The sequence below is a fragment of the Xenopus tropicalis genome, chromosome 5, assembly GCF_000004195.4.
Source record: "Xenopus tropicalis strain Nigerian chromosome 5, UCB_Xtro_10.0, whole genome shotgun sequence".
Classification (NCBI taxonomy): domain Eukaryota; kingdom Metazoa; phylum Chordata; class Amphibia; order Anura; family Pipidae; genus Xenopus; species Xenopus tropicalis.
The window spans coordinates 88,576,744-88,592,540 of NC_030681.2; the positions used below are offsets into that span (position 1 = coordinate 88,576,744).

The window sequence follows — 15,797 nt, forward strand, 5'->3', positions numbered from 1 at the left end:
AGGTCTAGGTCTTGCTTGAAAGTTTGTGAATACACTTTTTAATATTTCTACATAAATATGTTTGTAAACATGACCTGTTTTTTTCCCTAGTGTCCTGAAACTAAATAATAAAAACCCATCTCAACAAACTCATTATTTCCATGGACTTAAAGTCTAGACTTTGATTTCAAAGATCGACTTATGTGCTTAGGGTCTTTGTCTTGTTGCATTGCCTACTTTCGCTCAGACAGATACCCTAAAAAAATTTTTTTGCATAATTTGGAAGTACTGATCAAAATTGTGTAACCAATCAATGATTGCAAGTCATCTTTTTCCAGAAACAGCAAAGCAGGACTCCACTGCTCTCAGTCTGCGTTTTTTCTTAAAGGAGAAGGAAAGGCTTATAAAGAGTTAATCTCAAGCTGCAGGCATACCTTCTGTTCTTTCAATAGTGCCCTTAAGTCTCCCTATATTCCTCCTGTTCAGATGATCAGAAGCCTCATAGGAAAACAAAACGCTGAGCTCTGTAAAGAAGGTTCCCATAATGCCTCGCTCCTGCACAAAGACCGGTGTACATGCTCAGTAAGACTAAGAGGAAGCTTACTGCTGATTGACTCAGATCACATATTCCTAAGGGGGGGGGGAGTTCTTAGTATTCTTAAGGGAGGGGGGAGCAGGAGAGGGGAATGAGGAGAAAGCTGCGTGTCTCTGGCACGGGAAAACAAAGAGACCATAAATCCTGTATCTTTTGACAGAGAACTCAGTGCAGCATTTCTGCTTATGGCTGTATTTACATAGACCTTTCTGATATGGCTAACTTAGCTTTTACCTTTCCTTCTCATTTAAAGCTGAGCGAAGCAAATCTGCTCCCTTCTGCAGCTATGTTTATCTGCACTAAAAATGAGAGCCAATGCTCCTTGTGTCCTTGGCCTCAAACCATGGTACTTCCACTAGCATTCACATATGGGAAAATATTCTTCTGCTGAAATGTAGTGTTTGCCTTTCACCAATCATAACATTTTTCAAAACTGCACTGGTTCATAGTACTTCTGTAGGAGCACCACATCACAGTGTAGATGTTCTCTTGAGGCCTGGGCCAGTGTGCATTCACAGTAGAGTAGAAAGCTGGATTTCTGCTTCTAGGTCTAGCTTTTCACTCTACTGCACATATGAACGAGAACTGAGAAGAAGATACAAAAGAAGATGATGTGGTGCTCCTGCAGTTGTACCCTGGCCTGGTTCACTTCTTATCAAAAAAGAGCACCGGCCCAGCATATCAGGTAACTGATTATAATCACTAGAGGGTGTCTAACATTTTGGCACCCACCAGTGATTATACCTTTTTCTTCACCTTTCCAGTGATTATACCTTTCTTTCCTCTTTAAATAAGGAGATTATTCCACTGATTAAAACACCTGCCTCTGATTTTCCCTTCAAATGAACTGAGAATCCTAGTGGTTCACATACTTTCACCACAAACAAATATGAAACTTTGGATCATTTTCCTCAATAAACAAATTAATTTGGTTTTAGGAATTTCAAAGAAAATAGATCATACCACTATGTAATGCTAGGTTATGTCAGTCAATTAATGGACAAAGCTGACTTGTACACCTAAAGTTTTTCCTTTTATGGTTAGAATTTGAATTATTTCCTGTCAGGTGATTAAAACACAGCATCACAGCGTGACTTGGGGTAAAAGATTCAAAAGGGCAGTATTTACTGATATTTAATGCCAATTTGGTAGATTCTTTGCTAGGTTCGTTATTATAATATTGAAATGATTATCTGCTGAATATTTGTTCTTAAGGTGTAGAATTTAGAGTAGTGCAGCAAAAGTGGCGCCAGCCATGTCTGGCCACCTGACATCATTTTTTTTTTCAGATATGTAAATGATATAAAGGGCTTTTGGTTTATTTGTAATGTATTATTTTCTGTCAGCTAAACAACAAGAAGTGCAAGTACAAAGAACTAAAAGTTGAGCATGCATTGATGCAATACAGGTACTCACACCCATACAAGCTTCTTGCAATTGCGAGTAGTCACTGGGAAGTAACATTATGAGCAGGCTGTGTGCAAGTTCCCTCACTGATACAATGGAACTGACAGCCTGGATATAGAGGTAGTTATAGGGTTGCATCAATAGACACAGCTTTTACTCTAGAATACTGGAAAAAACACAGTTTAATGGGTAAAAACCTGATATTTTACATCCAGTTTGCACCACACAACATGTTCATAAATGGATATCAAAGTTGTTACAGGGTTTCACTAATGGATTGTGTTAATAGACGCTACTGTCTTGGACAAAGAAAACTGGATGCTATGCTACTTTAAACACCATGTGCATTGACGCACTAGAATTGAAGCCACCCCCCCCCCCTGAAAATGTACTGTATGCCACAATCTGTTGCATTACACACATGTGCAATTGACTCTTAGGGGCACATTTACTAATCCACGAACGGTCCGAAGGTATCCGAATGCGTTATTTTCATAATGATCGGTATTTTTGCGACTTTTTCGTCGCCGTTGCGGCTTTTTCTTAAGTTCCGCAACTTTTTCGTTGCTGTCGCGAAAAAATGTGATTGGTTTTTCCGCCGTTTACAATCGCTCAATACGAAAAAATCGTGACGGCGACGAAATAGTCGTGCAAAATACGATAAATTCGCGGCGGCGATGAAAAAGTCACAACAAATACAAAAAAATCGCGCTGGCGGCGAAAAAGTTGCAAAATTTTCATTTCCAATCCGATTTTTTCCCTTTCGGGATTCGGATTCGTGGATTAGTAAATCTCCCCCTTAGCATCTAGCAGCTTTTACTCTGGAATTCTGGTAAAAACATTGCATAATGGGTAAAAGCATGACATTTTACATGAATTTTGCAACTCATACATAAATGATATGTCACACATCCCCACCGAGATGGATAAGGGGACATACATTTAAAATTGGATTTTTCCAACTCCTAATTACATATACAAGATTATTATCCAATAAGAATCAGCCACACGACTGCTACAGCAGTTATATTTTTATCTAGTAGTGATTCAGTTTGGGGTTAGAATAAGATTCAACCTTTTTCAGCAGGATTTGGATTTGGACAAATCCAAGTGAAGATGAGAATTTTTAACCCTTCTGTAGCCTACTAGCATATTAAAACTCAGATTTGGTTTGCTATTCAGTTGAATAGATTACTGTGCATTTTTATGTAATGTAATCTAACTTTGGTAGGATATAGTGCATTTTTAAGATATTAGGAGCTAGAATAAAATGTTAAATGCTTCCAGGAATTCTTTCTTCTATAAAATGAAGAAGAAAGAAGAAAGTTTAAAATCTAAAATTCACATTCAGTTATCATCTTTCATAAACTGGAATGCTGGTACTGTTGCTTTAAAAATCAGTGCATGTGATTGATGGACTACATATGCCATTATCGTTGGGCTAGATTTGGTATATTTGTTTCCCCTTTAAACAAATAGGTTCACTGACTGTATGTACAGTATATAGTTTGTAACAATTTTGCAGCGTGAATGCATCAGCACAAACAAATAAAAGAAATGTCTCACTTTTCACAAAAATATATAGCACAGCATTTTTCCCGATTGCCTCAGTGTCTATTAATCTGTCACCCTCAATAAAGTTCCAACAAAACAAATCTAATCTTTTCAAATAATATGTTATATTGAAGATTCTGACTTGTACTGCCCCAATAAATTTAGTTATAACCTACAACTCGTACTTCTTATGTTCTGGAATAAAGATTAATTGCAAGTATTGTTTCAGTACAAAAGTGCAATAAAAAACTTAGTAGGGAACTTTCCACCTGTTCAAGATGAAAATATTTACTTTCTTCCTTTTGAATTAGAGACTTTTGTTTAAAGGAGAATATCACAGCAAAGGGGGTATTTTAGGGGTCCACAGTGGCACCCTTCAGAGCCTCCCACCCCACTCCTTTAATTGATGCTAAATACCATATATTTTTTAAAACATGCTTTTAGCATATGTTAGATTTTGTGTTATTTTTAATTAGTTCTGGACAGGGGTCCCTTTAAACTAGTATATAAATGTTAATGTGAACTTCCCCTTTATGTGGGCAGCTAACCGTTGTGAGTATATTTATATGTCTGTGTTTTCAGATGAACAGATAAGCATATTACAATACAGATGTTTCCCAAGGACCCTTTAAAATTATTATGGTTACCAACAACTGCATTTTAGGGACACCACTTTGATAAATTATTACTACCAGTGAGATTGTATATACACATTTCTGCTTCTGCTTGATTATTTATAGCACAACAGTTGCCAGTAACAAAGCAAACACATCTGTGTGTGTTTATACACTCACAGATATATCTGTGCTTAGATTTAAGCAGTTTAGCTAATACAGTATGCTGTTTACATATAGTTTACTGCTTTCCTATACTTTGTATAATATTGCAGGTACTTGTGTTTCTGAAAGGAAGAAAATAGGCTTATGCTTTTTATTATTCTTTTTTATACTGACTGCATTTCAAATAATATCTGAATCTAATTAAGTTTTGATATATGCAAAAAACTGATTGTTTTATATCCATTACAACCCCTTGGAATCAAATTCATATAAAATGTCATTCTTCTGGGGCAATTAAAATACAGTTTTTCCCTGTCTGCCATTTCATCTTCAACAAAAGCACTCCTTACCTTATTATGTGAATATTGTTATCAACTTCTCTCTAATTCATTATAAATTCATGCCTCTCTGCATGTTAACAAACAAGTAAAATTCTGTGATTTTGATTCATATTCAGGTAATTTGATTTTCAAAGAAGATGTGACCACAAAGAATTATGTTTTTTCAGTTTATGGCATACGGCTATGCAAACAAAGGGACCTAGTCTGTAAAATGTTTATAAAGTGCCATTTGCATTGTATATTTAAATTTTGCAGACAAAAGCATATATTAGGGTTCACATTATTTACTTTATATACTTTAATAGGTTGGATGCTGTGTGAGTAACTAAACTTGAATCTAATATTTTTTTTAATGTTGCCAAGTTTTTGTATTAAAGAAAAAACACCACAAAAATAATTTCACTATGATAACACTATCTAAAAAAAAAATTACATAATATTGAGGGAACATACATCCTGTTACTTCAGCTATTGCTATTGGCTATTATAGTTTGGTAATAGCTTAATTTGTTGTTTTTTGTTCTGCTTTATTTAGCTTTGGCTTTTGAATTCGGATACATTATTAGTGGAATCACCAAGAAAGCCTGGGACTGTGAATAATTCTTTCTTCTCTGACAATAATGTTGTGTCTTCCACAAGAGCACTAGAGGCTAAAAATGCCATACGGGTACTCTTCTTACCTTGCTCAGAAAACAGAAACAAAGAGTAAGTGATTCCATTATGTCTCATAAATGTCCATATATGTTTTTTAAACCCCTTGCACCAATAGGGAAACAAAGGTGTTAGCTGATATTAGCTGATCCAAGCACCTTCATTAAGAATCAGTGGCAACTGTAACATAAAAGTTGACAAAGCAAAATAACTCTGATACCTCTGTAATATTACTTTGAGCAAGTGCCTTATATTTTAAACTAAGATTTTTCTTAACATAAATAAACACAAATCTCCTGCTTCTTCTGTGCTAAATGCTGCCTTTTGATTCCAAAATGACTGGATGGATGCTCCCTGGCAATTCTTTGTTATTTTTTATATGATTTGCAATTATTGGCTGACCTATCTTTTTTTTTTTTTTTTTTTTTTTTTTTAACAAACATCTTCTTACTAGAGTTATTTCAGCACTGTATGTTATTACTAATAATGCTTAGACAAATCCAAGCCAACTGAAATTCCATGTAAGCAACAGTGTCCCACTGTGCAGAAGTTTTTCATCTGTTGCTAAGATGTCGCTAAATGGCCTTTCAGGCTTTTAGATGCCAAGGTTTTACCTTATTGCTTCTAATTTTCGAAAATGTTAGTTTTTTTTAACCATTATATAAATGCATGATTTTTAACGTAATGAGTCTGCATTATAAAAAAAGATCGAAAGTTGATAAATAACCCCCCTACAGTCTGTTAATGTAGGAGTTTCCTCTCAAGGCAACTTCTGCGATTTCGGGAAATCGCTGCGCCGCATATGCCATCCCACCGGCGATTTACATTCAAGCCGGTGGTATGGCATATTGGGGAGATTAGTTGCCCCCCAACAAGGTAGATTTGTCATGGGTGACTAATCTCCCAGTCTACCACGGCCCTTATGTGTTTTTTTAAGGTTAGGCAGACTTGAAGAAAGAGCAGGATATTCTTGCCTTGTCTCTGACACACATTTTTCTGTTTCCAAAAGGAAGTTCTAAAGCATTTATGTATTTATTAAATTGTGATTATTTCATTACTAGCAAGGTCTTGAGCTGCAGAATGTCCCATATTTGGTGCACACCAAATATACTTAGACCGTAGACACACAAATGCATTTTAACTTTGCTCTGAATCCATCATTTTTGGATTAGGCTAAATACCAAATCCTTCACAAAAGATCCATCTGATATGGAACCAAATCTAAACCTTCATTTACAAATTGTGTTGTTGCTGGATGGGTTCGGCAGGCCTGTATATATGAGCAGCAGGCAGGGGAAGGCACTTTCAAACTTTTGACTGCCTGTTGTGGTACCATTAGAGATTTCAGCATTCCACCATCTGGACTAGAAGGTTACAGGCACAGCTTTATTGTTGAGCCATTACAAAAAAAACCAAAACATTATTTCTTCCCCTGCGTGTTTGATTCTTTGAATTAAGTTTAGACTGACCAGTCACATGAAATATCATTGTAGAAAGGTAAATGGGCATGAAATTGTTTTTCAACTTGTCCTGTTTGAAAGAAGCTTGTACATGATTCTAACTAAGCTGCATTTATCCATATTAGTGACAAAATTGTGTTTTTGGTGTATTTCATTTATGTTTTAAATTAATTTTAGGAGATTTACGTACCTGTGTATATTGATTGTATGTATGTACAGTGGATATAAAAAGTCTACACACCCCTGGTAAAATGTCAGGTTGCTCTGCTGTACAAAAATGAGACAAAGATAAATCATTCCAGAACTTTTTCCACCTTTAATGTGACCTATAAACTGTACCATTCAATTGAAAAACAAACTTAAATCTTTTAGGTGGAGGGAAGAAAACCAAAAAACTTAAAATAACGTGGTTGCACAAGTGTGCACACCCTCTTCTAACTGGGGATGTAGCTTTGTTAAGAATTAAGCACTCACATTTAAAATCATGTTAAATAGGGGTCAGCATACACCTGCCATCATTTAAAGTGCCTCTGATTAACCCCAAATAAAGTTCAGCTGCTCTAGTTGGTCTTTCCTGACATTTTTTTAGTTGCATCCCACAGCAAATCCATGGTCCACAGAGAGCTTCCAAAGCATCAGAGGGATCTCATTGTTAAAAGATATCAGTCAGGAGAAGGGTACAAAAGAATTTCCAAGGCATTAGTACTAGCTGTGCGGTACATGTGACAACATTCTCCCATATTCTTCATATGTCTGGGCTATGGGGTAGAGGGGCAAAACAAAAGCCTTTTCTTATGAAGAAAAACATCCAAGCCAGGCTACATTTTGAAAAAACACATCTGAAGTCTCCCAAAAGCATGTGGGAAAAGGTGTTATGGTCTGATGAAACCAAGGTTGAACTTTTTGGCCAAAATTCAAAAAAATATGTTTGACACAAAAACAATACTGCACATCACCAAAAGAACACCATACCCGCAGTGAAACATGGTGGTGGCAGCATCATGCTTTGGGGCTATTTTTCTTCAGCTGAAGCTGGGGCCTTAGTTAAGATGAGGGAATTATGAACAGTTCCAAATACCAGTCAATATTGGCACAAAACCTTCAGGCTTCTGCTAGAAAGGAAGGAACGTCATCTTTCAGCATGACATCGACCCAAAGCATACATCCAAATCAACAAAGGAATGGCTTCACCGGAAGAAGATTAAAGTTTTGGAATGGCCCAGCCAGAGCCCAGACCTGAATCCGATTGAAAATCTGTGGGGTGATCTGAAGAGGGCTGTGCCCAGGAGATGCCCTCGCAATCTGACAGATTTGGAGTGTTTCTGCAAAGAAGAGTGGGCAAATCTTGCAAAGTCAAAATGTGCCATGATGATAGACTCATACCGGAAAAGACTGAGTGCTGTAATAAAATCAAAAGGTGCTTTAACAAAGTATTAGTTTAAGGGGGTGTGCACACTTATGCAACACACAGGGAGGACAAGTGTTATAATAAATAAATACAATAAATATATATAAATGCACAGGAAATAAGTGCCATGTGGTATGAGACACAGTAGGAAGGAGGTCTCTGTCCCTTTAATAATAAAGCTTTAAACTTATTGATCTAATTATGCCTCATAAAGTAAGCAATAACTTTTAAGGTTAGGGGTAACCTACCCCCCACAAGCACACATATTAAAGGTGTTGTTACAGATCTCTGAAATCTTTCATCCCTATGTATGACCTAATACCGTGGTGATGGAGATAAATAGGGGGATTTTTTCTTAACTCGTTTTCGAATCCCTTCGGAAATCGGAATCTTTGTCAACTGAAATTAAACTTGCCTTTATATATATATATCTATCCAAAAAAGACCAGCAACACCGAGTTATATTCCAAAAACAATCAATTGTGTATTAAAAACGCATGAACAGCCAACGTTACATTTTGGTCCCCATCGGGACCTTTCTCAAGGCAACCTTGCACCCGAGCTAAGAGCTGAAGCAGGGTGCCACCCTGGGTTCACTATATATATATATATATATATAGTGCGACTCGTGCCTAATAAGCGCTGTTTCCATGACTAACGCTACCTGGCAACACGATCCGTGCGACCCGCTGCCTGAGCTATCAGAAGAGGTCCGTTGAGCATGTGTGAGTACTGTGAGTGAGTGCGTCCGTTGCAGTACAACATTTAAAGCAAGTTTTGGCGCCAACAGGAGGAGTATCTTAGCAACCAAATGTAAACAACACATTGTGCATACAAGAAAACAAACATAAAAATAAGTATATTAATAATAAGTATATTAGCCGTATATATAGGTGTCATTATTATACCTAGCGCTCGCAGGTATGCAACGGACACACTCACTCACAGTACCCACACATGCTCAACAGACCTCTTCTGATAGCTCAGGCAGCGGGTCATCTGATAGCTCAGGCAGCATATCGCCCTTACAGCCCTCCCCTAATACCTCATGGCTGCTCCGTATGGTGTACAGCGAGTGGACACACTCTCCTGACCTACATCGGGCGAGTGGAGCCACTGGCACCTAAGATTGGGGAGCCGCTTATGTTTCTTGGCACGGTGTAAGTGCAACTAAGCTGAGGGGAACATCGGGCTGCTAAGTGTGCGACTCGTGCCTAATAAGCGCTGTTTCCATGACTAACGCTACCTGGCAACACGATCCGTGCGACCCGCTGCCTGAGCTATCAGAAGAGGTCCGTTGAGCATGTGTGAGTACTGTGAGTGAGTGCGTCCGTTGCATAGCTGCGAGCGCTAGGTATAATAATGACACCTAGATATACGGCTAATATACTTTTTATTTTTTATGTTTGTTTTCTTGTATGCACAATGTGTTGTTTACATTTGGTTGCTAAGATACTCCTCCTGTTGGCGCCAAAACTTGCTTTAAATGTTGTACTGCACGCTGATTCACAATCCCTGACGAAAGTCCCTGTATAGGACTGAAACGTCGGACAGAATAAAACTTCACTGCCTGATTTCTCTCAGATTTTGCTTTTTTTGTTTTCTTTGCTGTATTTAGTAAAACCTTCGAGTGCCGACAACCTATACTATATATATATAGTATATATTGCTAACTCCTAAAATCAATGCATAAAATGCATTAAAGCAGAACTAAAGGTATAAACATCCAGTTATAAGCCACCCTACAGTGATTGTAATCGTTTACTAATGCTCCTGTTCGCAGAAAACTGCACCAGTTCGGGCTATTTCTCTAGAAGCTCATTCACTGCAATCATCTTCTTCTGTCTTCGTTTCTCTGGGCGCGTGCACAGTACAGTGAAAAAGTAGCTTTTTAAGTCCAAGTTCGGAAGAAGATGGCAATAAGAATCTTCTACAGCTTCTTATTGCCAGGCCGGGGTATCAGTTAAGTGACTATAATTACTGTGGGATGCCTATATTTTGCAACTGCTGAGTGATTATACCTTTAGTTCTCCTTATCTGTAGTTCTAAGCCCCAATATATAGGAAAATAAGATATATGGTATGGAAGTGTGAGGTTCCTTTTCTTTTTTTCATTTCATTTAATGCATTCTCCCCCTCCCAACCAGAAGATTATTAAAATGTTGCTGAAAGGCAGTAGTGGAATCCCTCATATGAAAATCCTACCCTAGAGACCCTTTAGTAATCGGACAATACCATCTATGCTACATGTTCCAGTAAAGTCTGAATTTACACATCCTGCCTTTATGTTTGCATTTCTTTCCTTGGCTGATTTTATAACTTATAGATGCTACTTTTAGCAGCAGCATTGTAATGCACACTTACAAAATTCCAAATGCATTTAGAATAGCTTAAGCAAGTAAACAGTGGGTCTCTCATAAATGGGTTTTCTTTTCTTCTATACTTTTCTTTAAATTACCATTTGAATTGCTCACTCTCAATTCCTTTCTTGCTATCAATTTTCAAGAGATCTATTTTGCGTCATTGACTATCAGCTTGGCAAAAAACCCTTATTCTGATAATTTGCTAAAAATGTATGCATTTTCAGAATCGGTTTATTTTTGTTTCTGAAGAATCTTTCATTTGACAACCCTCACAATGATTTATCACAATATGCTGCTTAAAACTGGTTGGAATAATGAGCAACACGAATTTCAATACTTCCTTAAGGCTAAACGAGTCAGCAGCAGCCCCAAATTGCAAGATAGACACTTTTATTTAAGCTCATACACAAGCGGAAACTTGTATGAGGCTACTATAACGAGGCCATTGGGGATTTGGAATTATTTATTTAAAGCTCTATGAAGCAACAAAATGGACCCCTCCCAATATGTTTAGCAGTGCAAAGAGAGCATTAACATAACAAAGTCTATATATAGTAAACTAGAACTGACAAAAAGTGGTCTTTTTAAATATTTCTAAAGTTAATTATTGGAATAAGGTGCCTTCAGACATTCTCGGATACACGTCTATTTTCCATTTTACTCATAATGGGGATTATCCTGCTTTAGCATCACACTTTTATAGCTGATGCAAATATTAAGATTTCCAGGCAGCATTTTAGATCAATGCAAGACAGCATTATCTTTCTGGTCTAAATCCCTATTGCATAAAGTTTATTGCCTCCCAAACAGCCTTAGATTTCATAGCCATCCTGGAAAGAATTATTCTGTGTTCAAATTTCTTTTGAAGAGACCCATTTCTAATACAATAGTATTAGAAAGTATTGATGCATGGGTGACTCAGGAAAAAGTTCAAAATAGACTAGAATGTGTAAAGATAACAAAAGTTCAGGACCAGATGGTATTTATTTCAGGGTACTAAACGAGCTAAGCCTTGTGATTGCCAAACCTCTTCACTTAATTTTTCAGGATTCCTTGAGGATTTATGCTAGCATGGTTTTATGTGTAATTGATTTTGCCAGACTAATTTAAATGGCTTTTTGGTTAACGGGAATCTATATTTGACTCTGGGGTGGTAGTGGATGTGATCTTCTTAGACTTTGCTAAAGCATTTGATACAGTACCACACAGAAGGTTACTGATTAAATTAAAGAGTATTGGCCTGCAACATAATATTTGGATAGAGAACTGATAGACATGCAATTAAACTAGTGATGGAGATGGAAAATGTAAACTATTAGGACAGACTGTCAAGGTTGGGGTTATTTTCTCTGGAGAAAGGGCACCTGCAAGGGGACATGATTACTCTTTTCAAGTACATTAGAGGACGTTATAGCTAGTGGGGGATACTATTTCTGGTTGAAAAGATCAAAGCAACAGAGGACACTTCATTAGACTTAAGGAACTGAGCTTTCATTTGAAGTAGTGTAGGTGGTTCTTCATGGTGAGGGCAATGAGATTGTAAAATGTACAATCTGGGTACTGGGTAATATCATAAGGCAGATTCAGTTAATGCCTTTAAGAGGGGCTTGGGTGGTTTCCTAAACAATCATAATATCCAAGGCTATTGTAATACAAAAATCTAGCATTGCATTTGGTATATATAGGTGGGTAAAAGTGTATATAAATGTGCAATGGGGTTTATTTGAAGGCACTGAACTTGATGGATTTTGGTTTTGTTTCAGCCCAACTCAACTATGTAATGGCTGTTACAATCATGTTTTTATATATCTGTAACCTTTTGTCTTTGGTTTCTGTAACCCATTGTTGATTTTGCTTTATTAAAACCATGTTGTAGAGGTGCTAACTCAGATGACTAATGTAACCTTATGATTAATGTGTATAGTACCAGGCCACTGTGACTATGTTTATACATCAGCATACATATCAGCCTATCATTACCACAGGCAAAAATCTAGTTGGACATTTCTTCAGTTAATGAAAGAAATGACACTATGCTACACTTGAGCTTCACTGATTTAGAGATACCCATTTCTGTGATCAGACCCCAGATAAATTATTCACATTCAGCAGACATGCAGTGTTGAAAGACATACATGCTGTCTATGTATATTGGCTATAACTGAATTGAAAATATTCATATAAAATTTTTATTTTGAATAGTGTCAATATACAGCATGTATGTCATAATATGGATGATTAAACCAAATACTTGAAATGAAAAAATGTATCTAGCTATTTATACATTTTATTACACTATACATGAAATCACATTTCCAATTTACATATAATGTCCATACTGAATTGAATATTTTCATATGGTATTCTGTTTAATAGCCAAGATATTCTCCAGCAGTGGTCTGCAGTCCCCAGAAGCTAGTTATGTTTTTATGCAATGTTTGCCTAATTATCTTGGCAAAGCACACTTGACAAAATGGCAGTTTCTAGATTTCTAGATGCCTTACATGTTTTGGGTGCCACCACGCTTAATCATAGGCAAGAATAGGTGCCTAACAAACTGGCACCCCATAACTTGTCGTCGTCCACTACCCTTTACTATATACAGCAAATCAGCTGTCCCGGGTGCTGGTAAAAAATAAATATAATCAAAAAAGGTACCACACTCATTCGGGAACTAGCACAAATAAGTGATTTATTGAAAACATCCAACGTTTCAAGGACTGCTGTGCTTGTCACGTAAACTTCCGTGTTTACGTGACAAAAAGTCACGTGATTTTTAGGATTCGGTTCGGCCAGAGTATTTCTTATTTTTGGGGAAAAAACACCTGCATATTGATTTAATAGTTTATATAAAAAAGGTAGAATGGATCTATATTTAATTTCTGTAACGTAGAAAGCCTTCTCTCTGTAGGCATACTAATGAAAAATAACAAAACCTCTGCTCTTATAAGGTCTTAGAGTTGCAGTTCTGTTACAGCAGGTTGGTGATGTCAGTTTTAGAGGCACTGGATGAAATTTACAGACGATTTTCATTATGTGCAAAATTTCTGCTTATGCTCCATGTCTTTCATTTCATTGGTATTGCTTTTTAGCACGCACAGCTATTATTTTGCAGCAGAAATATGGCACCTCCTCTACTTTGCTTCATAGCATATATCTGAATCAAAAACTTCATATCTTTATATACCCAGCTGAAATAAAAACTCCCGGTGGCCTTTTTAACAGAGCTTTTAGATGCAGTAAAGGAAAAAAAAGCTAATATTTCCGCTTTTCAAAATAAGCCACTTTAAGCAGTACTCTGTCAATGTGCATTATAAGCCTTGGAAAGTAGTGTTTGCTTTACACCTGCAGCAGTTTTTGATGGATGGTGTTAATAACCACAAAATAAGAGACTCAACCTTTTGTGCCAGTACATGCATGCTCATAACTAGCCGTTGCAATAATACAACACAAAAGTAAGCTCTTTTCAAAAAGCACCCACTTAACTGTTACATGAATAATTTTGTTCTACTTTTAATAGCAAGGAATATTGGTTCACTGCTGGGACTTCTTCAAATTATATCATGCAGCAGAATTACACTCATAACTTTTTCTTGGCATTCCAAGATGGTAATGAGGAGTAACAACAGATATTCTGAGGCTTTATCCTAGCAGGAGCACACCAAATAATTCCTCCAGGAAAAGAATTAATGATGAAAGGGAGGGGACTTTTCCCTCACTATTATAACTGGCAATGCAAGTTACAAGTGAAATAATTAATTAATATGATCTGTACCTGAATGCTTGTCATAGACAAGGATGTCCATTTTTTTGCTTTTTAGCTCTAAATGATTACAGAGGAATTCTACTGACCATTAATCTAGAAGCTGTAGTTTAATAACAGCTGGACTTCCTGTAAAACATCAAAAATCAAAACATGCCTTAACAAATCAGATCTTTGATTATATTTTCTAAATGAGCTCAACATAATCAATAGTGTGCCCCCTGCTGTAATATATATTGATATTAGAAGTCACTGAGAATTCCCTGACCATATGCTTTTATACAGAACTTTGAAGCGACCTCTGTTACTAGATTTATACTATTGTCTTACAAAGCAAGTAATTTCAGCCTTTGACAGGTTACTAATCTTATTTTAGAGGAAATGCTTTTAATTTCTTAATGTTGCTTAGATTATAGCACAGGTATTTGGCCAAGTTTTGTGAATATGTACAAAAAAAATTAGAGTAATAAAAGATAAGTAGCATAAATAAAGAAATCGTTAATATCATCAACAGGGTAGGAAATACATCAAATAGGGAGCAACAAAATAGAAAACCAATAAAAGAAAATCACAATTTCTTATCATTAATTGTTTGGTACTGAGAGAGCTGAAAGTTTTGTACAGTGAATGGTGAATGTCATTTATCTAAAGTATCCAATTGGTTTTCTTTCTCTCTTACTAGAATGAAAATAAAGGATTTAGAGATCGTTACATCAGGTGCTAATTAGAGTAATATTATCCTATGGGACTTTACCTATTAAAAATGTTTCAATAAATTATACACTACACTTCTACGCAGGGTGGTATTGTTTATCTATTGCAATAATAATTGAATTGACAAGTACTTCAGAGCAATAAATCCTGGCAACATCAATGAAATAACATTTCACCTACTGTCATATATCTGCTGCTTATTTGCTTAACCTTAAAATAAGCAAAATTCTAGAGCTTTATAGTGTTCAGCTGTATCTGCTGCTCTCTTCCAGCAGGACTAGCCAGGTATTGCTATGTTTAAATTTTTGTGTTTTTGCCTATAAGCTGGCGTATGCAAGAGACCCTATATACACTGGAAATGATTCAAAATGTTTAATAATTTGTTGCCACTGTGCTTTCTGTACTTGGGCTATAGGTGTAACTATAGAGGAAGCAGACGCTGTGGAGGGGCCCGGTGGACAGCATGGTGGGACTGGGGGGAAATTGGCTGGGTAGGGTTTCTAAGCCGGGCCCAAATGAAGAATTTTTTTTGGTGATGCACAACACAGAGTAGTTATACAACTGAGTATAGATACTGATTTATACAGAACTGGTTACTTAATATATTTTCTACTTTAGACCAGTGTAGTTGAAAAAAAAACCATTCAAAGCATTGTAGATTACCAATAACATTGTAGATTACCAATGACATATAAGTTTATTTGGAGAAAACATACATACAAACTGAGCAAATACTAACTCCCAATAAGACAGAATTTAAAACTAGTTTAAGGTACCAGTGCAT

General features: G+C 36.5%; 1 protein-coding gene across 3 annotated transcripts in view; it reads left to right on the plus strand.

Moving 5' to 3' along the window:
* The window catches only part of ube3d (ubiquitin protein ligase E3D), an 85,674-nt gene that overhangs the window by 27,089 nt on the left and 42,788 nt on the right, over positions 1 to 15,797 (plus strand). For all 3 annotated transcript variants that reach the window (XM_031902405.1, XM_031902404.1, XM_002938455.5), the window contains exon 8: positions 5,191 to 5,360. In XM_031902405.1, the coding sequence (XP_031758265.1) occupies positions 5,191 to 5,360 (170 nt within the window). The remainder of the gene's footprint in view (positions 1 to 5,190; positions 5,361 to 15,797) is intronic.